The 25,591-nt window shown below is 45.7% G+C and overlaps 1 protein-coding gene across 1 annotated transcript in view; it reads left to right on the top strand.

Annotated features, from left to right (window-relative positions):
• ZFP64 (ZFP64 zinc finger protein) overlaps positions 1-23,948 on the top strand; it is a 29,745-nt gene extending 5,797 nt beyond the window's left edge. The window contains exons 3-6 of the mRNA XM_084854167.1: positions 3,419-3,580; positions 6,697-6,759; positions 7,409-7,660; positions 19,084-23,948. Of these exons, the coding sequence (XP_084710293.1) occupies positions 3,419-3,580; positions 6,697-6,759; positions 7,409-7,660; positions 19,084-20,375 (1,769 nt within the window). The 3' untranslated portion in view covers positions 20,376-23,948. The remainder of the gene's footprint in view (positions 1-3,418; positions 3,581-6,696; positions 6,760-7,408; positions 7,661-19,083) is intronic.
• The last annotated feature ends 1,643 nt before the right edge of the window (positions 23,949-25,591 follow it).

Raw genomic sequence — 25,591 nt, 5'->3', positions numbered from 1 at the left:
GGCTTCCGTCTTGCCAGGATTCAGCTTTGGTTTATTGGCCCTTATCCAGCCCATCACTGACTCTAGGCACTGATTCAGGACTTGCACAGCCTCTCCTGATTCAGATGTCACAGGGAGATAGAGCTGCGTGTCATCAGCATACCGATGGCATTTAACTCCAAATCCCCTAATGACCACTCCCAGCGGCTTCATATAGATGTTAAACAACATTGGGGACAGGATGGTACTCTGCAGCACCCCATAGCTCAATTGCCAAGGGGCCGAGGAATAGTCACCCAATGTTACTCTCTGAAATTGGCCCCATAGGTAGGACCGGAACCACTGTAGCACAGTGCCTCCAATACCCATCCCACAGAGTCAATCCAGGAGAATATCACGGTCAATGGTATCAAAAGCCGATCAGAGATCGAGCAGAATTAACAGGGTTGCACTCCCCCTGTCCCTCTCTCGATGAAGGTCATCCATCAGGGTGACCAAGGCTGATTCAGTCCCATAACCAGAACGAAACCCAGACTGAAATGGGTCTAGATAATCAGTATCCTCCAAGAGTGCCTGCAATTGGTTTGCCACAACCCTCTCAAGTACCTTCCCTAGAAAAGGGGTATTTGCGACTGGGCGGTAGTTGTCTAATGCCGTTGGGTCCAGGGTGGGCTTCTTCAGGAGTGGCTGCACTACTGCCTCCTTAAGGACAGCAGGACCACCCCTTCCCATAGGGAAGCATTTATCACTCCCTGGACCCACCCAGTCTTACCCCTTCGGCTAGCTTTTATTAGCCAGGAGGGACAGGGATCAAGAGGGCACGTGGTCGGTTGCATTATTGCAAGCATCTTGTCCACATCATCAGGCTGTAACAACTGGAACTGATCCCACAAAATCGGGCAGATAGTGGCATCAGACACCTCGACTGGTACTGCACTAACAGCATCGAGGTCGCTGCGGAGACAAGCGATTTGTCCTCAAAGTGCGATGCAAAAAGGTCACAGTGGGTCCTCGACGGGGCCAGGGCCCCATTTACTGGGGACAACTGCCAGACCGCCCCAAAGAGCTCCGCTGGATGGCTACTTGACGATGCAATGGAGGCAGCAAAATAAACCTTCTTTGCTGCCCGCACTGCCACGCAATAGGCACGATTATGCACTCTAGAGCGTGCTCGGTCGTCTTCACTTCGAGTCTTGCGCCATTTGCGCTCCAGCCGACGTCCAGCCTGTTTCATTGACCGCAGCTCCCCAGTATACCAGGGAGCAGAACAGGCTCCACAGTGCCAGAGAAGGCACTCAGGTGCGATGATGTCGATGGCCCTCTGCATCTCACTGTTCCACAGTGAGGCTAGGGCCTCGGCTGGATCACCAGCTCTCTCCACTGAAAAATCCCCAAGAGCATTCAGAAATCCATTGGATTCCATCAGTCTCCTAGGGCGGACCATCCGAATAGGCCCCCCACCCCCACGGGAGGAGAGTAATGCCGTAAGTTCAAATCTCACCAGGAAATGGTCTGACGATGACAATGGGGTTACTTGGAGACCCCAATCTTCAGACTACCCATCTCACAACTTGGAGCAAAAACCAAATCAAGGGTGTGCCCTGCTTCATGTGTTGGGCCGATGACATACTGAGACAGCCCCATGGTTGTCATGGAGGCCATGAAGTCCTGAGCTGGAACTCTGGAGACAGCCTCAGCATGGAAGTTGAAGTCACCCAGAACCACTGTCCTGGGTTCCTCCAACAGCACACTTGCAACTGCCTCCGCCAGCTCAGTCAGGGAGGATGCTGGGCTTCAGGGTGGGCGGTACACCAGCAGCATCCCCAGTCTGTCTGTATGGCCCAACATCAGGTGCAACCCCTCAAAGCTATGTATTTAACGTATCGTATAATTTAGCCCTTCCACATGGCCCCTTATCTGACCATCTATGGCAAATAAGGATTACCTCCAGAGACTAGGCAGGAAAGTATTTCAAACGTTGGCTCTTTCTTTTTCTTCCCTTTTCTTTCTTTTTAGCCACCTTTTGTAGGTGAAGCAAGTTGCTCTGAGTTCAGTGGGGCCTGCTCTCTACTAAGTCTGAATAGAATTGCTGCTTTAAGGCTATAATCCTATACCAACTTACCTATAAATACGTCCTGTGGAATTCAGTGAGACTTATTTATAGTAGATCTTCCATTTATTCATTGCATTTTAAAAACTGCCCAGTCGCTGAAGTTCTCTGTGCAGTGTACAGATAAATTAGTGGCATAAAATTCAAGTTTACAACAAAATAACGATGATAAAACAGCACAAGATAAAACCAAGATAAAATCAGCAGGTGTAGGACTTCACCAGGCCAGTTCATGCAACATGGTGACTTAGTGTGGGTTAATTAACGCACAATTAGCCCCAATCTATGTAGGGCGCATGCGGCTGCCATTTTGAATATGCCACCTCCGGCTGGGGTGATCAGGGGTTGCAGCGCATTGCAGGAACCTAGCCTGCATGAGTTAATCGAGGGGTAAACAACCCACAATCCAACTATTAATGGAAGCTTAATTGTGGGTTGTTTAACCCTCTGTTAACTCATGATGGCCGGGTTCGCACGACATGCCGCAACCTCGATCGCAGGTTGCATATTCAAAATGGCTGCATACCCCACACACACATAGCAGCTAATTGTGGGTTAACTAACCCACAGTAACCTGCCATGTCATGCAAACTGGTTCAGTGTATAGGATTCCACTGTTAATGGTGCGATCCTTATGCAAATAAAATTCCTACAACTCCTACAATGCCAGGAGCTGTAGGACATTTTTCTACTTAAACATGCATAGGGTTGTGCTCTAAATCTCATAACTAACTGAAGGATTCACTCCTGATCAGTTGTATTGGTTAACTTTGTAGCATTTCTCTCACTGGCAAGGAAACAGGTAGAAGTAAAGAAGATTTCATTGTAGTGCTCAATGTCAAGAAAATATTATTTATTTATTTATTTATTTCTATACCGCCCAATAGCCGAAGCTAATTTTAAAAAAATTATATGAGGGTTTGCACAATAAATACACTTGGGGGGGGGGGGGGGCAGTATCCAACAGTGACATTCCACAAACTCAAATATCTCTATTGGAGGTCTGCTGAATCTTTCCGTTGTGCAAGCGGTTGCCCATTATGTTTGTACTGGTGGTTGCATGAGCAGTTGCACAATGCATTGCACAATGGGTACAAACAATTGTGTAACCGGTTTTACAGTGGGAATGCACAACAGGTTGCACAAGAGTTCTACAAAACCACCTGCACAACCACGTTTGCACAAATGTAAGTTCTTCTCTTGCGCATAGTTCAGAACCTAGTTTCCGCTAGCACAACATCATTTGTGCTAATGGAAAGACACAGTTGGATACTGCCCTATGAATTGCAATGCTCAGATGTTAAAATTTCATCTTTTTGTGCTTTTTAGTTTCTGCACCTGAGTTTGTTTTTGAGCATGGCTACCAGACCTACCTTCCTGGTGAGAACAGTGAGCCTCAGACTGCTACTGTTGTCACTACTCCACCAAAACCTCGCACCAGAAAATCTACCACATCAGCGGCGCAAAAGAAACTTGACTGCTGTTATCCAGGTGACGTGCGTGCCTGTGCCAAGACAATGAGGCAATCTGAGGTTGATAGAAGTGCCTCCTTCAGTTGTTTGGAACAATTGGTCATTGAATTCCAAAGCTGAGAAGAACCTCAAAGGCCTTGTGGTCCAACCCCTGCTGATCCAGGAAATCAACTACTACAGTCATCCCCATGCCCTCCAGATGTGTTGGACTGAGGAATTCCAAGAGTTTTAGTTCAACACATCTGGAGGGCAGCAGGGGCAGTATCCAATGGTGTCATTCCATAAACTCAAATAGCGCTAGCGGAGCTCCGCTGAATCTTTCTGTTGCAAAAGTGGTTGCCTGTTACGCTTGCGCAATTGGTTGTACAACAACTAAAGTTACGTTTATGCAAACACAGTTGCGCAAGCAGTTGTGCATTATGCTTGTGCAACCGGTTGTGCATAGCTCCTGAGCAACCCGTTGTGCATCCAGTTGCACAATGGGTGGCACAGTAGTTATGCACAACGGGTTGCACAAGCATAATGCACAGCCACTTGCACACTGTGCTTGCGCAAAGATAACTTTAGTTGGCTACTTTTCTTGCACATAGTTCAGAACCTAGTTTCCACTAGTGCGACATCATTTGCACTAACGGATTGACACAGTTGGATATTGACACAGCTTGGGGAAGGCTGCACTAATACAGCATCCCTGATAGGTGGCCGACCAGCCTCTGCATAAAAACCTCTAATAAAGGAGAGTTCACCACTTTTGCAGGCTGTCTGTTCTACAGGCTGGTGCTGGTTCACAGGTTATTCTTTATCATTCACTTGCTTTTGAGTAGGAAACTTTTATGTCCTTCAAGAGTACAAAAACAACGGGACGTAAACTCCCAAGCAGATGGAAGAGGATAGATTGGCTGTTGTTGCTTTGTGTTGTCTTTGGAGAGTTTCCTTCATAGTAGCAAGTGTCTGATTGGCAGGAAGATCTCTGGAAAGAACTAAACACTCCCCAATTAGCGAGGCTCAGCTAATGTGGGAGGACAGGTTCTGAATACACATTGATGCTATATACAGCAACAGTTCATTTGGAAAGATCTGCCTTATATTGAGTCAGCCCATTGGTCCATCTAGCTTGGTATCTGCTCCCAGAAGCAGCTCTCTAAGGCTTCAGGCAGAGGTCTTTCCTGGCCACAAGATGCTGAAATCCTTTAGCAGGGATTGAACCTGGGGCTCTATGCATGCATCGCATGAGCCCTGCCACCAACCTGTGGCACTACTAGATTTCTACAGTGCTTATGATCTTGAGGCCAAACTACACATGATGTTAAATGCATCTTTGCATTCAACATGCATGTCTTTTAAGTGCATATTGGTGGTGCCAACGGGAGATTTATTCCCACTGCAAATATCTTCAGAAGTGCAGTTTTCATCAGGGAAGTAGAGGTTGCTGTGATCGCAATAATTATTAGCTGCTGTTTGCATTTTAAAAAAATATCATGGATTCCATTGAACATCCTATATAGTTTTAATCGGTGACATTATCACAAAATTCCAAGAAGATTCCTGGAAGCGCTTTTTAATTAATTTATAGAGCAATTGATCATGTTTGCATGGAGAAAGTAGTTGAGAACTGAGCATATGCAAGCAGGCATCTTATTGCAGCTATTGACAATGCTCAAGACAGCCACTGTGGAGCCACCATGATCATGGAGATCGTAGAGTTCTGTGTAATTATGCATAAGCTTACTTCTGGGTTCACAAACTGCTTTTCTGCATGCAGACACAGGAGAGCATAAGCTTGAGGAACTGCACTGTCGTGCTGTACACAAAGCAATAAATGATGGTGCTGGGAGTAGCCCCTCCTGTGTGTGTTGGGGGGGGGGAGCTTCTTACTTTTTCCCCAGATCTCAGGGACCTCAAGGGCTTTGCAACTTGTGAACTGTATTTACATTCTGTCCACTGCTCTGCTTCTCTTAGAGATGGAATGAGGAAATAAATTGGCAGTGCTTAAATTAATTTTAATGAGTGAATGACATTACCACAACGTACCAAGAAGATTCATGGAAGTGCTTTTTAATTAATTTATTTAGCATTTGATTGTGCAGGTCTAAGTCATGGAGGAGAAAAATATCCTTCCTTCAATGATTAGGTCAGTTAACTTCATTAGAATATATACAATCATTGTTTCAGAATCTGTCTTTGCTTGAGAATCTTGACTGAAATTTATGGTGTGTGGGTTTTTTCTCCACCTATGCTTACATTCTCAAACAGCACTTACCATTCAAACTAAACACCTGAAGACTTATGCACGAAAGAAGCCAGTAGTGTGGTGTAGTCAAATGCAGCCTTCCCCAACCTGGTGCCCTACAGATGTGTTGGACTGCAACTTCCATAATTCCCAGCCAGCATGGCCAATGGCTTGGAATGATTGGAGCTGTAGTCCAAGACATCTAGAGGTCACCAGGTTGAGGAAGGCTGAGCAAATGCATAGATGGGTTGGACCTGGACCAAGAGGAGATGGGTTAAAATCTTTATTCATCTGCAATAGTTGCTGGGTGGGCTTGAAGTCAATCAGTTTCAGTGTTTATCTTCTTCTCCAGAGTCTTGAGTATGGGCTGCCTTGGGGAGCTCAGGTCCATCCTGCCCTCCTACATCCAATGCAATGGCCAATTGCCTGGAATGCTGGGCCACTGGCAGAAGAAGAAGAGCTGCCATAAGAGCCATGCTGGATCAGACCAAGGGTCCATCTAGTCCAGCTTTCTGTTCACACAGTGGCCAACCAGCTGTCAACCAGGAACCCACAGCAGGACATGAGCGCAACAGCACCCTCCCACCCATGTTCCCCAGCAACTCGTGTACATAGGTTCAATGCCTCTGGTACAGGAGGTAGCATATAGCCATCAGGACTAGTAACCATTGATAGCCTTCATCTCCATGAATTTGTCCAATCCCCTTTTAAAGCCATCCAAATTGGTGGCCATCACTACGTCTTGAGGTAGCAAATTCCATAATTTAACTATGCACTCTGTGAAGAAGTCCAGACTGACCTAACTCACAATGTTGTTGTGAGTGGGGGCAGCACCCTGAGCTCCTTGGAGGGAGTGTGGGTTAAAAATCGGTCACAGAATAATAGTTGATGTTCTCTTCTTCCAGGCTGTCAGTTCAAAACATCCTATGGTATGAAAGATATGGAGCGACATTTAAGAACGCACACAGGTAAATATCTGGAGTCATAACCAGTGGTGATTCTGCTCTGGGTTACAGTCAGAACTCTAAAGGAGTTCACACTTTGGATAGCTCTTCTAGAGTTCTGACTGAGACTCAGAGCAGATTTACCACCCTACTGACATCGGAGTCACCAGCCTCCACTGGAAAGCCCAGTGGGTTTTTTCAGCCAGTGGTCACAGATCTCAGATTTGTGTCCCTTCCCAGCAATAGGTCCGTACATAGAGGAGAGCAAAGACAGTTTGTGGCCCCAGCCACTGCTAGATTACTTATTGCTCCCAAGCATTCCATGAAAGGTTCCCGCTGTTTTCCGAATTGCTGTAAAATGTTCTGGTTATTTGGGGGAGGGGCAGAGTTAGTGTTTCTGTCACTCTGTTGTTGGCGTGTGACTGTGTATGTGTGAGAGAGAGACTGAATCATGTGTAGTACTGCAAACATGCATTTTCAGAGATGCAACAGGTGCATTATTTGCACACAACCTTGATTTGCTAGAAGAAAAGCAAGTAGCATGGAGGATTTCCCAAATTGTGCATTACAGTAGAGGAAAGAACTTTCTTGCATGCAGGATCGCTGTGTTTTATCTACAGCAATTCATCTCCACCCTGCTGCTCCTACCATGTTGGGTTGTTGTTGTTTTTAGGTGACAGGCCCCATAAATGTGATGTTTGTGGCAAGAGCTTCAGTCGGAAAGACAAGCTGAAAATGCACATGCGATCCCACAGTGGGGTGAAACCCTACAAGTGCAAGCACTGTGACTATGCCGCTGCTGAGAGCAGCAGCCTGAATAAGCACCAGCGCATCCATTCAAACGAACGCCCTTTTAAGTGCCAGATCTGCCCTTATGCAAGCCGTAATTCCAGCCAGCTCACTGTTCATCTCAGATCTCATACCGGTAAGTCGAACGTGTTTTTCCGACATGCTGGCTTCACGTAGGATAAGGACATAGATACCGTTCTATTGCAGGAAGCAAAAAGGCAGACCTGATGTGCATACTTAGGTCTAATTATTACGTATTACATTTCTGTACCTCCCCATAGTCGAAGCTCTCTGGGTGGTTTACAAAGATTAAAAAGCATTAAAAATACAGTGTACAAAGCTTAAAATCCATTTACATAAAAACACACAAACAGACAGTACAGACAGAGGCAACATATATCTAAAAAAACCTTTTCAGCAATCAACCATAAGACAAAACCAGGACCTGGTGAAAACTCATCCTATGCTGCCAAATGCCTGAGAAAAGAGAAAGGTCTTAACTTGATGCCAGAAAGATAACAATATTGGTGCCAGGCAGGCCTCATCAGGGAGATCTTCTCATAATGGGGGGCCCCATCTGAAAAGGCCCTCTCCATTGTTGCCACCCTCTGAGTCTCCCTCGGAGGAGGGCCTTAGATGCTGAATATGCTGTACGGGTAGGTTCATGTAGGGAGAAGGGCTCCATCAGGTACTGGGAAGCTATGGTAACCTGGGTTCGGTCGCATTGGAGATCCCAGTCTGCTTGTAGATGGATGTAAACATCTCTCAACTTTGGGCCTTCACTTAACATTGCCTATATGATTTTGTTCTCAGCCATGATGACTAGAAACTAAAAAATGCTTTGTCAAGGCCAAACCTGGAGGGACTCTAGCTCAGGACCCCTGGCGTCAGTGGCTCAGCTAGAGCCTGAAGAGCAGCAAGCTCAAGATCATACTCTGTTGACGTGGCATGTTCAAAAGGCCAAGCTACTAGGGTTTATACCAGGCCTCTCCAGTTGTAGGGACTAATGTTACCCACTTTATGCACCTAAAGAGGGATTCTCCTGAAACGCTGAGGTCTTGGTTTGTGAAATTCCTCCCTTTCACGCAGCTGTGCTTCTCATTCAGATCTCCAAAGTCAACATTTTTATTCTCAGATTAGGATCCTAAATACGTTTGGCTCAGCCATTCAGTCCTTTGCTAATTTCCATGGAACGTCTTGGATGCGTAATTTATCTTTAAAAATTATTTATTTATTTACAGCACTTTTATCCCACCTTTCAGACAATTATGGTCTCCCAAAGTGGCTCACAGAAATAAATAAGAGAGACAGGCACTGCCATCAAGGTCACAAACTAGAGTGATAAGACATGCAAGGGAAGGGGAGTGGAGTAGAGGGAAAAGGAAGAGGAGGGAGATCAGGTCTACAAGGCCAGAACAAGGCGGTGAGCTACAAGCGGGCATTTAAACGTACCTCAGGCCGGGCTGATCTAGCCTTGCTGGCGTTCTTGCTTGAATAGCAGTTGGTGGCTCTTCTTCCTGTGACTGATGGGTGTGGCCAGAGCGTTCTTAACCCTTACGTTTGCAGTCCCAGGGCCACTGTTACTTGGAGCCAAGTGCAGGTTTTTTCTGTCAGGGAGGGGAAAGCAAGCTCCCTGAAGCCGGGGCGCAGCATCCTATTTATTCATTAATTCATTCATTTCATTTCTATAATGCCCAATAGCTGAAGCTCCCTGGGAAGTTCACAAAAATTAAAACCACAAAATAGTGTCCAGTGCTGTGGCTTTTCTGGAAAAATTTGAATTGAGAATGTTTCCAGTGCAAATTAGGTTAATTTGTATAGGGTCATTTGAATAGGAAAAAAATCAATTTGTATCTGAAAGTTTTCATTTTGCATCAGAAAATTTTCTGATGCCCAAGGGGGCAATTTGTGGCCTTCCAAATGTTTTCCTACAACTCCCATCATCCCTCACCATTGGCTATGCTAGCTAGGGCTGATGGGAGCTGTAGGCCAAAACATCTGGAGAGCCACAAGTTGCCCTAGAGAGATCTAATTTCATAGAATCATAGAATAAGTAGGGTTGGAAGGGGCCTATAAGACTATCGACTCCAACCCCCTGCTCAATGCAGGAATCCAAGTCAGAGCATCCCCGACAGATGGCTGCCAGCTTCATCTTGAATGCCTCCAGTGTGGGAGAGCCCACCACCTCCCTAGGTAATTGGTTCCACTGTCATATTGCTCAGTCAGGAAGTTTTTCCTGATGTTCAGCCGGAATCTGGCTTCCTGTAACTGGAGCCCATTATTCCGAGTCCTGCATTCTGGCATAATCGAAAAGAGATCCTGGCCTTCCTCTCTGTAACAACCTTTCAAGTACTTGAAGAGCGCTATCATATTTCCCCTCAACCTTCTCTTCTCAAGGCTAAACATGCACAGTTCTTTCAGTCTCTCCTCATGTTTCCAATCCCTTGATCATCTTTATTGTCCTCCTCTGAACCCTCTCCAGTTTGTCTGCATCATTCTTAAAGTGTGGTGCCCAGAACTGGACACAGTACTCAAGATGAGGCCTAACCAGTGCTGAGTGGAGTAGAACTAGTACTTCACGTAATTAGGAAGCCATACTTCCATTAATGCAGCCCAAAAGAGCATTTGCCTTTTTTGCAGCCACATCACATTGTTGGCTCATATTCAGCTTGTGATCGACAGCAATTCCAAGATCCTTCTCACTTGTAGTATTGTTGAGTCAAGTATCGCCCATCTTGTAACTGCATTTGGTTTCTTTTTCGCATGTGCAGAACTTGCCATTTATCCTTATTAAATTTCATTCTGTTGTTTTCAGCCCAGCACTCCAGCCTTATCAAGATCATTTTGAATTTTGTTTTTGTCTTCCAAAGTATTAGCTATCCCACCCAATTTGGTGTCACCTGCAGATTTGATCAGCATTCCCTGCACCTCCTCCTCCAAGTCATTAATAAAAATGTTGAAGAGCACTGGGCCCAGGACTGAGCCCTGCGGTACCCCACTCGTTACCTCTCCCCAGTTTGAGAAGATCCCATTGAGAAGCACTCTTTGAGTCCATTTCTGTAGCTAACTGTGGATCCACCTGATCGTAGTTTCATCTAGCCCACTTTGAGCTAGTTTGCTCTTCAGGATATCATAGGGCACTTTGTCGAAAGCTTTGCTGAAGTCGAGGTATATTATATCCACAGCATTCCCACAGTCCACAAGGGAGGTTTGGTTGTTGTTGCTGTTTATTTGGTCAGTCGCTTCCGACTCTTCGTGACTTCATGGACCAGCCCACGCCAGAGCTTCCTGTCGGCCGTCGCCACCCCCAGCTGCCCCAAGGTCGAGTCCGTCACCTCCAGAATATCATCCATCCATCTTGCCCTTGGTCGGCCCCTCTTCCTTTTGCTTTTTTCCTTTCCACTTTCCCGAGCATCAGCATCTTCTCCAGGTTATCCTGTCTTCTCATGATGTGGCCAAAGGACTTCAGTTTTGCCTCTAATATCATTCCCCCAAGTGAGCAGTCTGGCTTTATTTCCTGGAGTATGGACTGGTTTGATCTTCTTGCAGTCCAAGGCACTCTCAGAATTTTCCTCCAACACCACAGTTCAAAAGCTTCCTTCGCTCAGCCTTCCATATGGTCCAGCTCTCGCAGCCATAGGTTACTATGAGGAATACCATTGCTTTAACTATGCGGACCTTTGTTGTCGGTGTGATGTCTCTGCTCTTCACTATTTTATCAAGATTTGTCATTGCTCTCCTCCCAAGAAGTAAACGTCTTCTGATTTCCTGGCTGCAGTCAGCGTCTGCAGTAATCTTTGCGCCTAGAAAGACAAAGTCTGTCACTCCCTCCACGTTTTCTCCCTCTATTTGCCAGTTATCAATCAGGCTGGTTGCCATAATCTTGGGGTTTTTTGAGGTTTAACTGCAACTCAGCTTTTGCACCTTCTTCTTTCACCTTCATCATGAGGTTCCTCAGCTCCTCCTCTTTTTCAGCCATCAAAGTGGTATCATCTGCATATCTGAGATGGTTAATGTTTCTTCCAGTGATTTTAACTCCAGCCTTGGCTTCATCAAGCCCAGCACGTTGCATGATGTGTTCTGTGTACAGGTTGAATAGGAAGGGTGAGAGTATACAACCCTGCCGTACTCCTTTCCCAATCTTAAACCAGTCCATTGTTCCGTGGTCTGTTCTTACCGTTGCTACTTGGTCATTATACAGATTCCTCAGGAGGCAGACAAGATGACTTGGTATCCCCATCCCACCAAGAACTTGCCACAATTTGTTATGATCCACACAGTCAAAGGCTTTAGAATAGTCAATAAAACAGAAATAGATGTTTTTCTGAAACTCCCTGGCTTTCTCCATTATCCAGCAGATATTGGCAATTTGGTCTCGAGTTCCTCTGCCTTTTCTAAACCCAGCTTGTACATCTGGTAATTCTCGTTCCATGAATTGCTGGAGTCTGCCTTGCAAGATCTTGAGCATTACCTTACTGGCATGTGAAATAAGTGCCACTATTCAATAGTTTGGAGGTTACTTGATCAAAAAATGAGATCAGATTAATCTGGCAGGATTTGTTCTTGACAAATCCATGTTGGCTTCGAGTAATCACGGCATTATTTTCAAGGTGCTTACAGATATTATTTTCAAGGTGCTTACATTGCTTTATAATCTACTCCAGAATTTTCCCAGGGATTGATGTCAGACTGACTGGTCTGTAGAATCACAGAATCATAGAATAGTAGGGTTGGAAGGGGCCTACAAGGCCATCGAGTCCAACCCCCTGCTCAATGCAGGAATCCAAGTCAGAGCATCCCTGACAAATGGCTGTCCAGCCTCATCTTGAAGGCCTCCAGTGTGGGAGAGCCCACCACCTCCCCAGGTAATTGGTTCCATTGTCATATTGCTCTTACAGTCAGGAAGTTTTTCCTGATGTTCAGCCAGAATCTGGCTTCCTGTAACTTGAGCCCATTATTCCGTGTCCTGCACTCTGGGATGATCAAGAAGAGATCCTGGCCTTCTTCTCTGTGACAACCTTTCAAGTACTTGAAGAGTGCTATCATATCTCCCCTCAGTCTTCTCTTCTCAAGGCTAAACATGCACAGTTCTTTCAGTCTCTCTTCATAGGGCTTTGTTTCCAGTCCCCTGATCATCTTTGTTGCCCTCCTCTGAACCCTCTCCAGTTTGTCTGCATCCTTCTTAAAGTGTGGTGCCCAGAACTGGACACAGTACCCCAGATGAGGCCTAACCAGTGCTGAGTAGAGGGGAACTAGTACTTCCCGGGATTTGGAAGCGATGCTTCTATGAATGCAGCCCAAAAGAGCATTTGCCTTTTTTGCAGCCACATCACATTGTTGGCTCATATTCAGCTTGTGATCGACAACAATTCCAAGATCCTTCTCGCTTGTAGTGTGGTTGAGCCACGTATCCCCCATCTTGAAACTGTGCATTTGGTTTCTTTTTCCTAGGTGCAGAACTTGGCATTTGTCCCTATTAAATGCCATTCTGTTGTTTTCTGCCCAGCGCTCCAGTCTATCCAGATCACTTTGAATTTTGTTTCTGTCTTCCAAAGTATTAGCTATCCAGCCCAATTTTGTGTCATCTGCAAATTTGATCAGCATTCCCTGCACCTCCTCCTCCAAGTCATTAATAAAAATGTTGAAGAGCACTGGGCCCAGGACCGAGCCCTGCGGTACCCCACTCGTTACCTCTCCTCAGTTTGAGAAGGTCCCATTGATAAGCACTCTTTGAGTCCGATTCTGTAGCCAACTGTGGATCCACCGGATCGTTGTTTCATCTAGCCCACTTTGAGCTAGTTTGCTCATCAGGATATCATGGGGCACTTTGTCGAAAGCTTTGCTGAAGTCGAGGTATCTGATGTCTACAGCATTCCCACGGTCTACAAGGGAGGTTACTTGATCAAAAAATGAGATCAGATTTGTCTGGCAGGACTTGTTTTTGACAAATCCATGTTGGCTTCGAGTAATCACGGCATTGTTGTCAAGGTGCTTCCAGATGGTTCCTCCTAGTTCCCAGGTTCCTCCTTTTTACCCTTCTTGAAGATAGGGACAACATTAGCTCTCCTCCGGTCTTCTGGCACTCCACCCATCCTCCATGATTTCTCAAAGATAATAGGCAGTGGTTCTGAGAGCTCTTCTGCCAGTTCTTTTATTACTCTAGGATGCAGTTCATCTGGCCCTGGAGATTTGAACTCACACAAAGTAATTAGGTGTTCCTTGGCCATATGCCTGTCAATCTCAAGCTGCAATCCCACCCCTTCAGCCTGTACTTCGCCTTTGCCAGGAGAGTCATAGACCCTCTTTCAGAAGAAGACTGAGCCAGAGTAGGAATTGAGCACTTCTGCCTTTTCCTTGTCATCTGTTATCATTTTGCTGTCCTCACTGAATAGTTGAACCACAATTTCTTTCCTCTGTCTTTTACTATGCACGTATCTGAAGAAAGCCTTTTTGTTGCTTTTAGCATCCCTCTCTAACCTCAGCTCGTTTTCAGCTTTAGCCTTCCTGACGCCATCCCTGCAATTCTGTGCCACCTGCCTGTACTCTTCCTTTGTAGCTTGGCCTTCCTTCCTCTTCCTATATGTGTCTTTTTTTGTTTTGTTTTCAGGTCATCTCTGAGCTTTTTGTGAAGCCACATTGGCTTCTTCTGTTGTCTTCCACCTTTTCTTCTTGTTGGAATTGTTTGTAATTGTGCCTTTAGAATTTCCTTTTTTAAAAACTCCCACTCATCTTGGATGCCTTTTCTCATTAGAGTCACTTGCCATGGGACCTTACTTATCATTGTTCTGAGTTTATTAAAATTGGCTTTCCTAAAATCTAGGGTACACGTTTGGCTTCACTCAACTTTTGCTTCCTTTAGAACCAAGAACTCAAGTATAACATGGTCATTTTCCCCCAGAGTTCCCATAACTGCTACTTTATCCACTAAGTCATCTCTGTTGGTTAGCATCAAGTCAAGGATAGCCGATCCTCTAGTTCCTTCCTCCACTTTCTGTAGGAGGAAGTTATCAGCCACACAAGTCAGGAATTTCTTAGAGGGGCCATGGTTTGCACAATTTGTCTCCCAACAGATATGGGGGAAATTGAAGTCCACCATTACTACTACATCATGCTTCCTTTGGCTATTTGCTTTTCGAAAGTTTCATCCTCATCTTCTCCTTGATTGGGTGGTCGGTGGTAGGCTCCGAGCTCACCCTCCTGTATTTCTGTGCAGAGATGTGTATTTTTAATACATAGTGCGACTCCACCTCCCTTTCTGTTCCTTCTGTTCATTTTGAGCAAGTTATATCCTTCAATTGCTGTATTCCAGTCATGGGAATCATCCCACCAAGTTTCAGGTACACGTATCAAGTCTTATTTTCCCTCCTGTATTAAGAGTTAAAGTTCATTCTGTTTGTTTTTCATACTCTGGGCATTAGTGGATAGACACTGAAGACCATGTGCTTTATTGTCTGGCTTTCTTCCTACATGTTTGTGAAAACTATTATTGAGTGCTGTTAGAGCTGTTCTCTCTGTTATGGTTCATGAGCCTTCATCCACTGTTACCCCCAACTTTATGTCTCCCTCCCCTGTAGGATTCAGTTTAAAGCCCTCCTGATGAAGTTCTTCATACTGTGGCCAAACATATTCTTCCCAGCCCTTGTGAGGTGCAAGCCAGCCCTTATCAGTAGTCCATCTTCCAGGAAGTATAGCCCATGGTCCCAGAATCCAAATCTCTCACGTTGGCGCCACCTTCGTAGCCAGTCATTCACCTGGAGTATTTTCCTTTCCCTTTCTATCCCTCTTCTAACTACTGGAAAGATGGATGAGAAAACTCTCTGGGCCCCAAAGTTCTTGAGTTTCCTTCCCAAAGCTTCAAAGGCTGATGTGATTTCTTCGTAGCAGCACTTGGCAGTATCATTTGTTCCCACATGGATGATAAGAAAGGGGTACCTGTCAGTGGGCTTTATGAGTGTAGGCAACCCTTCAGCCACGTCTCTAAACCTGGGAGACAGCATACCTGGTGAGTCCATGGGTCTTCGCAGCAGACTTGGGTTTCAATCCCAGGCAGCAAGGAGTCTCCTACAACTACTATTCTTCTCTTCTTGTTGTAGGCCATGGTTTCATTTCCTCTGCTTGACTGACCTTCAGCCTCTTGTTCGGTCTCATATAGAGTCCCCTGTAATTCTTCCTCTGCAGGCTGCCCTCCAGTCTCATCCTCAAGTACCTGGAAACAGTTCCCTAGTTCCACTGCCTCCACTGGTGCAGAGTGGCTTCTAGTTCTTCTGCTCCTGACTGTCACCCTTTTCCAAGGTGTATCCTCTACTTCATTTTTCCTCACCTCAGCATTTTCCTCTTCAGCCTCAGCTTGCTGTTGCTCTTCTAGCTTCTGTTCTTCATTTTGCTGCTGCAGTTCCACTGTTCTGTCCAAGAACTCTTCGTGGTCTCTTATTCCCTGGAGGGTCGACACTCACCGCTCCAGTCCTCTTACTTTTTCTTCCAACAGCATGATCAACTTGTACTTATCGCACATGTAGGCCATGTTGATCTCAGGCAAGAAAACAAACATTTCACACACCTTGCAGGTCACCACCACTGGAGAGTCTTTTCCTTCCATAGTCTCTATTCCCTTTTTGTTTCTAGCTTTCTGATTGTACTGGAATAGCCTGTGCTTTGTCCTCCATTCACTGGAGGTTAACAGAGTCCCACTGGTATAGAAGTGTGTGTTACAAGAAAAATTAATTAAAACAAAAAACAAAAATTAGCATGTTTATTTTACTTGTATTTAGGAAACAACAATGCTGGGGGAAAAAACTACCCCGTGTTAATTTTTTATCCTAATACACCACAGGTATTTGACATGAAATATTTGAGGGGGGAAATTAAAGCATACACAATGTAATTTAAATGTCATATTATGTAGAAATTTGTATTGGAATATTTGTAAAAATACAAAGACAATAGCATGTACCTCCCTTACATTTTTTAGATTTTAGGGGGGAAAAAAACATACTGAAAACTGTTGACACACTAATTAATTTTAGCAACCCAAAGAAATGAGCATGATATGCTGACAAGCACTCATCGGTTTCAACTCTCTTCTGCTAAGGTTGGGGCACCATCAGCTTCACTGTCACTACTTATTAGTTCCATTTCACACTGATACATATATGTATTTCAATTACATATCTGTGTGCTAGGGTTAATCACCCGAAAAACATTAATTACAACCTTGAAGCTGCCAAACTTGCTTAATATTGTACTTGTAATTGGCATACATTCATTTTTATTAATGAACTTATGAAACGGAAAATGTCCGTGGAAAAAGAAGGCACTAGAAACATTTCCATTTCAGAAAATGTTCTGCCCTTCATCATTGCCAGTGACCCTAGATCCTGCGGCTTATGACAGAAGCCAGAGTGTGCTTCCGTTCTCCTCTCCAGTCCAAGGGAAACAGTTTACGCAATGGGGCAAGTTGGAGGCTCCTGTGTGTGTGTGCGCTCGCACGCGTGCATGCATGCATACATGCGCGGGCATGCCTGTGTGTTTAAAGCTTCCTTTGCCAAAGTCAAACACTGAAAGGTCAGTGAGACAAATCTGTGACAAAGATCAATCCCTAGATTAGAAAATTAAATGTACTGCTGGCATTTCAACTCTGCTTCTCTCTTAGTACAGTATGGCATCCAAAATTGGGGCTGTTGGAATGTGCCCTGCACCAGGGTTTCATCGGGTAAAAATCCAATAACCAACTCTTGCAGTGCAGCCAGAGGTGTGCACAGTTGGAAGGGTTGGCCTGTAAAATACACTGAACTGGCAGCCTGTGTGTCTTCATTAATAAAATGTGTATATTAAACATTTTACACCAAAGGTCTCAATTATTAAGCAGACACATGGATTAGCACAGCATGCCACATCGTGATTTGAAAAATCTTCAGCTGGATCAATGAAATATATAGCTGTATAAGCATTATGCATACGTTTTTACAATCTTCCTTTTATGAAGAACTATAAAATACTGACTTGGAAAGTAAATTCAGCTATATGTGTCATGACTGTTAAAGAACAGCAACATCCACTCAACTAAGGACCTCCCTACATTTTATTCCTTTTTTAATCTACACCCCGTGGCTCATTCACTCTCTGCTATAGGTGTGTGTGTATATGATGAATAACAAAGGAACCTCGTGGGGTTCAAGGGGCTGCAGGCAGCAATAAGTCAACAGTGCTGTTTTGAGAGGTGTCATTAGCAATAATCAGCTGTTATTAGCAAAATGGAAACCCCACCATTCATACTATAAAAGGTATCAATGCCATGAGTGTTTGTACTATACTGCTGTGGTGATTAGGCAGGTAGGATCAGCTGTAGAGTCCAACCCCTACAAAAGGTAAGATGTGTTTTTTTTATATATCATTTCTGCAACCTGATCTTTGCTCCTGTTTATATTGGCATTCCTCTCTATATACTTCAATGCATTTCTCTTCCCTTTTTTTAAAAAAAGGATACTGTTTTTTACAATTGTTAATGTCTATATAACAACTAAGAGTACAATCCTGTACATGTCTACTCAGAAGTAACTCCCACTGAGTTCAGTGGGGCTTACTCCTAGGTAAGCATGAACCACAGACGGTCCTTTTACTGGAAATAACTCCTTTTTAAGATGTTGGCTGACAGAGGGAGATTTCCCCTGTGGACAAAAGAGGATTTAAGGAAAGTTTGTTCTTTGTCATGGGTGCTGTGTGGAAAATTGAAAAGGCTATCTAAGATGAGCTGGTTCTCCACCCTGGATGCAACTGCTCCGTGTGTAAATGTTGGGTGGAGTTCCCTAATTTTTGGCAGTGCAGCAAAAATGCTCCCTAATGTTTAGCAGTAGCGGCATGTTTTTGGCACGGTGCTCACCCTCGCCAGGGCTATGATTGGTCAAATACCAGGATGCGCCCTATTGCAATCAGTATGGACTGACTGCTGTAGGAATTCCATATAGTCAGGCACTTGCATATATCTGGAGTTGAATGGAGTTGAATCTTAAGTGAATGGCTTTTCGGGGGGGAAGCAGGGAGAGTAAAGTGCTGAATTGGGGGATAACCACTTTGATGGGAACAAAATGAGACCTCTGGCATTAGATGACTTGACTTCTAGTGAGAGGGACTCACTAGAAGTGAGTCCTGGCTGGGAGGGCCAGGGGTGGGGGTCTGCAGTGTGTGTCTCTAAATGCTTGGAAACACGAGCCCTATTCAAGCACACTTACAGACCCTTCTTCAGACCTTCGAAGATCTCACTGGAAGCCAGGGACACTGGGGGCTGGCTGATGTGTGCACCCGTGCCCCGCTACCAAATTTAGCAGCCTCGCACCTGCATAGGGCTACGTTGTGTGCAGAATGGAGCATTGCTGCCAGGTTTATTATACACACAGGCACGTTTTTCTACTTGCTTGTGTTGGTAGGTAGGGTAAGCTTTATATGGTTATAACTGAGCAGAAACGCAGTAGTCCGTGTTCACCGAGGAGCTGTCTTGTAATCTGCATAGTGCTGTTATCTCCTGATCCTGGTGCCACTAATTCGAAACGCTTGTCTCGTGGACAGGAGATGCTCCCTTCCAGTGCCGCCTCTGCAGCGCCAAATTTAAAATCAACTCCGATTTGAAGAGGCACATGCGTGTGCACACTGGGGAGAAGCCTTACCAGTGCGAGTTCTGCGAGGTGCGCTGCGCAATGAAAGGCAACTTGAAATCGCACATCCGCATCAAGCACAACATGGCGAACGCCTTCCGCTGCCTCGAGTGCGAGTTCCAGTGTGGAAACAAGACGAGCCTCCGGCAGCATCTGCGCACCCACCAGCCAGAGCAACCGGTGAAGTGCTCGGAGTGCAGCTACTCCTGTTCCAACAAGGCGACCCTCAAGGTGCACGAGAGAATCCACTTCAAAGACCGCCCGTTCAAATGCGAGTTCTGCAGCTTCGATACCAAGCAGCGGAGCAACCTGACCACGCACATGAAGAAGGCGCACCAGGACAAGGTTAAGGTCAGGAAGAAAACGGCCGATAAAATGGAAGGAGACCGGTCAAAGGAAGGCGGCTCCAGGCAAGTCGCCAAGCTGGAGGCCAAGAAAGCGTTCAGATGTGATCTCTGCGAGGCCTCATTTGTCCGAGAGGATTCTCTGCGGAGCCACAAAAGGCAGCACGTTGATTATAACGGGGCTAAAAATACCGAGCTGGCCGTCTTGCAGTTCCAGATGGACCCCGACAGGCCGGCCGGAGCTCCTATTACTGTCAGTCACCTCCACGTGCCTCTACATGCTTCCCCTTACGGCGAAGGACAGGTCAAGATCATTGTTGGGCACCAGATGCCTCAAGCCGGTGGCCTGGTGCAAGCGGCTTCAGTCAACATTGTGCCTCCATCCTTAGTAAGCCAGAGCCCAGAAGACCTGCCTGGCCATAGCCAGTTGCAAATACTTCAGCAGGTGAGCTTGCTTGCTCCGCCTCTTCCCTCGGGGTCTCCAGAGGAAAGCCTTGCAGTGGGCCAGCCCACAGTGCTTCTCACAACCCACGATGAAGCTGATCAAAGTGCATCAAGCCAGGCCCTGATTCCCGCCATTCCCGTGGGCAGCCACGAGGTCTCGGCCAGCCAGGCCTTCATCAACGGTGCTGGGATCAGTTGCTCGGACTTGGAAGGGCTCAATGCTTTGATTCAAGAAGGGGCGGGGGAAGTGACGGTGGTGAGCCACGAGGACCCGAGCATTGCTGTGTCGACGTCAGCGCCCCCTCCGCCTATCTTTTCCTCCTCTTCTCGCCCAGATGTGCAGAAGCAAGCCTACTCCATCATCCAGAGCGGAGCGCATGCGAGTTTGCTGTGTCCTGCAGACTCCATACCAGACTAGTAAAGAAAAAGCCATTATTTCAACACTCTGTTAGCACATTAAATTCAGCCCGGGGGGGGGGGGGGGGCGTCCTAGATTAGGCTGTTGAGCAGAGCAGGCGGAGGCAGCTGTGTTGTCATAATGCCGTCCATTTCAGTGCTCCGTGCCCTCCTGGAAATAGTGCCCCTCCTCTTACAGAGCATAACACGCCTGTGTAACTGGCCCAGTTCTGTTTTCAGGACCTGGAGGTGGGGGGAACAGCATGAGATTCTATGAAGTGATGCCACTCAGTTTTAATAGCTTCATTACACTTGACTCATTTTCACCCTTTCCAGCTCCAAACCCCTTGTTTGGTACAGGACAACGTTTCACACCGAAAATGTGGCACTTTAGCACTTCTTGCTCTACTTGAGAGTGTTCACCTTAAAGAAATACCCAGTGAAAGAGGTTGCATGGAAAAGATCTTCAAGCTTTACAGCCAGCCCCAACCTTGATGTATAACCTAAGACAGCCTTCCCCAGTCTGGTGGCCTTCAGATGTGTTGTATGACAACTCCCATCCTCTCCAGCCAGCCTGGCCAAGGTTGGGCTAATGGGTTCCATGGAAAAGTATGTTTGGGTCACTGTTGCTTTTTTCCAGCTTTGCTTTCATTTCTCGGACTTTAAAATCATGTTGAACATACACATAATATATTTTTGACATTGAAAATAATGAAATGACAGACTATAATCCTGTGCTGGATTATACTGTACTGTAATCCTGCAGAGACTTTAGTAGGACTGAGTAGCTGGGTACGGGATTGCAGGGTCAATTCGTAAAACTGGGCATGGAGGCACTTTTTAAAACCGGCCTTACTCCTGTGTCTTTCATGGCAGCTTGTCATGCAGCAGTAACCCTAGCCTGGAGATAAGAGGTAGGAAAAACATCAGTTGTTTCTGTTAAAGTTATAGGAGCAGCCTAGTAAAGATAGGAGGCAGCCCTAAGGATTGGCTCAGAGCAAAAGCCAATTGACTGCTTTTGAATATCAGATATTCCGTATCAGGGCCAGAGGGAACAGCTGTTGAAGGACAGAATAAACCTGAACTATCTGCCATTGTCTGCAGCAGTCGAACAACTGTACTGCCTAAAGACAAAGGCACATACCACACACATGTCAAGCCATGTTTCGCAGCCTCCAACCTGATCATCTCACTTATTTCAGGCATGGGACATGTGTCATCTGCGTCCAACAGTAGGGCAGACATCATATCTCAATTCCATGCAGATTGCTTGGGGGCATTTTCCCAATAACGAGGAGAGAGGTGAGAAGATTTCATAGTGCCTGCCTCTCCCTATTTAATGGGCGCATGAAGGAAACTCTTTTGAGGAGAAGAGGTTGCCCCCATTTCTGCAATGTTCAGTGGAGCGACTGTAGCTGATACATCTTTTGGGGGCACGAACGAATGGACCTGCACAACTTGTGGCCTGCTGAGCCCAACAAATGCCAGCTGTGCAGCGCAGCCCACCAGGGACGTTGCTTGGAGTGGCAGGCCGCAATACATGACTGTGTTTGGCTTGGTAGGTCATGTTGTATTGGCCTGTATTAGATCATTCTGTTTGAGCCAATAAGTTCCTTTCTGATTGTACGCAGCAGATGTGTGCGAGGAGGGTGCATTCCATTTTTGGCTTATTTTGTGTGCATTGGGGAAAAGCTGTGATGAATTATTTTATGTCATCTATAGGTGGCGCTAGAGCTCAGGCTGAGGTTTGAATTGAAGTTTAAGGATAGGTATGTCTAATAGGTACTTCCTGCAAGAGATGGAACTGTTGTGGTTTCCTTGCTATAACACTTGCTTGTGTGCAAATGGTAGCTTAAAAACAAAGACCATTCTTCCTAAGCGGCCCTCCACCATAAGGGTAGCAAGATGTCCGCCAGCGAACAGCGATTTAATTAGCAGTGATTAAAATTGAGTTTGCTTCCATGAATATTGTACAAGACAGGTTTTTGGAAACGGTGTAGATCTTCAGGTTTAATTATGCGCATGTGGAATCATAGAATAGTAGGGTTGGAAGAGGCCTCCAAGACCATCGAGTCCATTGATTCATGTGTGCGCGTGCAAACACACAAAGCCAGTTTCTCAACATAAAGGTCAAAAGCCTGTAATAACTCTCAGCTGCTCTTTCTGAACTTAACTGTGGCAAAACTCAAAATGCTTACATCTTGGGAAAACTCTGTAATGTACAGTGAGTGAATCTTCCCCTAAAGAGCCTAGAATTCATCATTTCTAACATCTCAAATTATTAATTCTGATCTCTGATCAGATCCCCGCAATTCCCTCACACTTTAGTGTGACCAAGAAAGTAAACCTCAGGCAGGACTATGCAGACCGGTGCCGGTCTGGGCTGAAATCTCTCACTTTTAGCATGTGACTGCTAATCTGCATTGAAGATCTCGTATGAAGAAGGTGGCAACCCACATATAGGTGTAGGACTCTATATAAGTTCAGAATATTTGACACAAAGCTTGAAGGAGCCAGATGCATCTTGGGGGGGGGGGGTTTTCACCCACAAGCGTATGTCAGCGTTACTGCAAAAGCAGTGCACTCCCACACAGGAACATAATGCCACAATTAGGTTCTCTAACCACACTATCTGCCTTTCACCTTCTCGGAGAAAGATATATTGAGCTTATTCAATAGTAGGAAACTAGTATGTTGTGTCATTTGTGATGGCCAGCCCATAACACTGGGCTTCTGCATAGTTCTGTCAGATAAACAGGAAAGATAACCTGGGTGAAAGTGAAAAAGGCAACGATACTCGAGCACTGTTTTCTGCACCACGGTGTTGTGTTATGCTTAAAGGCCCTGTGTTCTGGAGGCTTGCTTTCTAAACTGAAGAAAGTCACATAGTCAGCTCAGTGGAGTCAGTCTTCAGGTGTGATCTAATCCTTCTCAAAGCAATGGAAGTTCAACCGTTGATTTAAAAGAGCAGAATCTGAGCAGAGAGGCATAGGAAAGCAGACATTGGTTTATATCTAGTGGTTGCATCATTGGAAAGTATCTTGCACAATCAATCTTTTCCTTCCCTTCTTTTCCCCCTGCACCTCTTGAAAACCTCCAGGAGGTTGAGCGGGAGGCCTCCTGAACAACATGGGCTATGTCATGCAGAACTGCAGTGGGAAGGAGGGAATCTCCTGAAATGAAGTAGAGGAAACTTGTGCCAGCAGAAGTCCGCCTAATTTTGGACGATACCCCTCTCCCACTGCAGTTCTGTGCGACTGAGCCCATGCTGTTTATGAGCGCTAGTGCTATTTAGGGGGGGGGCACCCCCCACCCACCTTCTGGAGAAGGGTTTTCAGCGGGGTAGAGAGAGATTGGTTGCATGAGCAATCACTCGTGCAACTCTTGCATACAATCCATCGACTGTAGTATACACATTTTATGCACCAGATTGTGCTTTCTTATTTATGAAGCCAATGGATATGGCCCATCAGTTGGGTTTTTGGTATTGTAGCAGATGTGAGACTGTTCTTAAATTTACAGAAAATGTTTTATTACTCCCTATTATACATAATATAGTACCAAGTCTTAACATGATTTTATGTCCACTAAACTCATTGCCATTAGTTACCTTGTCCATTTCATTTGAAGCACTTAGAGGAGAGTTGTTCCCTTCTACTTTTCACTCTGGAGTTGAATCTATACCATTTTTCTTTTTTTATAAGAAAACATTTCCACATTGTGATTTTCCTGTGTCACTGCCCCATGGTCACCCCACACCATCAGATATTAATTCTCATTTCCTATGCAACATAATACCTACATTTCTACGTTGCTTTATTACGAAGCAGGTTTTTGCAAAAATAAAACCTCATCAAAATCTTAATGGTGTGCAAATAGGCATATTTTTGCATTTTTATTTCTTTACCATCTCAGTGCAGTCCCACCTGTTTTTTTAATTTATTATTACATTTATATCCTGCCTTTTTTCTTCTTGCAAGGAACCCAAGGCAGCTTACATGACCCTCCTCCTCTCCATTTTATCCTAACAACAACCCTGTGAGGTAGGTTAGGCTGAGAGTCAGTGACTGACCCAAAGTCACCCAGTGAGCCTAATGGCCAAGAGGGGACTAGAACCAGCGTCTCCCAAGAACTAACCCAGGGAAGATGCCAGGGCTTATGCCAAGCAGCTGCACCATGTGGCAGCTCTTGCCTTGAAAATCCAACACTGCCAGGTCAGGCCCAAGACTGGGCCTGGAGATCTCTTCCTACTCCAGTGACTCCAGTGTTGCAGAACTCAAAGGCTGTCTGACACAGGTGAGGCCCCCTGACTCCAGCACTGCTCTGGCCAACCCCAGCATCTTGGGTGAGGCCACACCAGGCCTGTCTGCAGAAAAGATCCTGGATAGACCTATAGAAGGAGTTCCCAGCTCCCTTCTAGATGATGTCCTGTTGTGGAGGCAGAAGGGAAGGTCAAATCACCTCTCACCCTCTGAGAGTGCTGATGCCTGCAGGTGCTGACAAGACACCTAGAAGAGAAGCACACTTCTCAAGGCGCAACATGATCAGGCTCCTTGTGAGTAAAGGTCTACTCAAGAGTAAGGGACTACTTGGATGTAGGGAGGCTGTGATGACAGGATTAACTGCTTGCAGCTGGACCTGGGTGTGGACTGAAGTTAGACTGTAGAAGCTCTCATTGGAGCCATGTTGAATCAGGCCAGGTATCCATTTTCACATAGTGGACAGCCAGCTGCCTGTGGGAAGCCCATAAGAAGGACACAAATGCACTAGCACCCTCCCAGTCGTGTTCCCCAGCAACTGGTGTACACAGGCATACTGCCTCTAATATGGGAGGTGGCATATAGCCATCAGGACTAGTAGCAATTGGCTTCCATGAATGTCTAATCCCCTTTTAAAGCCATCCAAATTGGTGGCCATCACTACGTCTTGTGGTAGCAAATTCTACAGTTTATGCGCTGGGTGAAGGAATACTTTTTATTTGTCTTGAATCTCTCACTGTTAAGCTTCATGGGACAAGCCTGGCTTTGAGTATTATGAGGGAGAAAAATGTCTCTCAGTTGAGACCTGCAGCTTGCTGGAACAACACCTTTCTTTAAGCTCCTAAACCTTGCCACATAACTTTCTTGACCCTGCTTCTTCTCCTGACTGTTCTCCCGTGCTGCTGACCCCTGGACTCCTGCTAAAACCCTGCTTCCTGGACTGTGCTTGTTTTGGACTGCTTACCTATGCTTGACCTCA

The sequence above is a fragment of the Heloderma suspectum genome, chromosome 4 (genome assembly GCF_057233095.1).
Source record: "Heloderma suspectum isolate Gila_16-S chromosome 4, 16-S_ref, whole genome shotgun sequence".
Taxonomy (NCBI): Eukaryota; Metazoa; Chordata; class Lepidosauria; order Squamata; family Helodermatidae; genus Heloderma; species Heloderma suspectum.
This window is presented reverse-complemented; position numbering and strand designations above follow the sequence as displayed.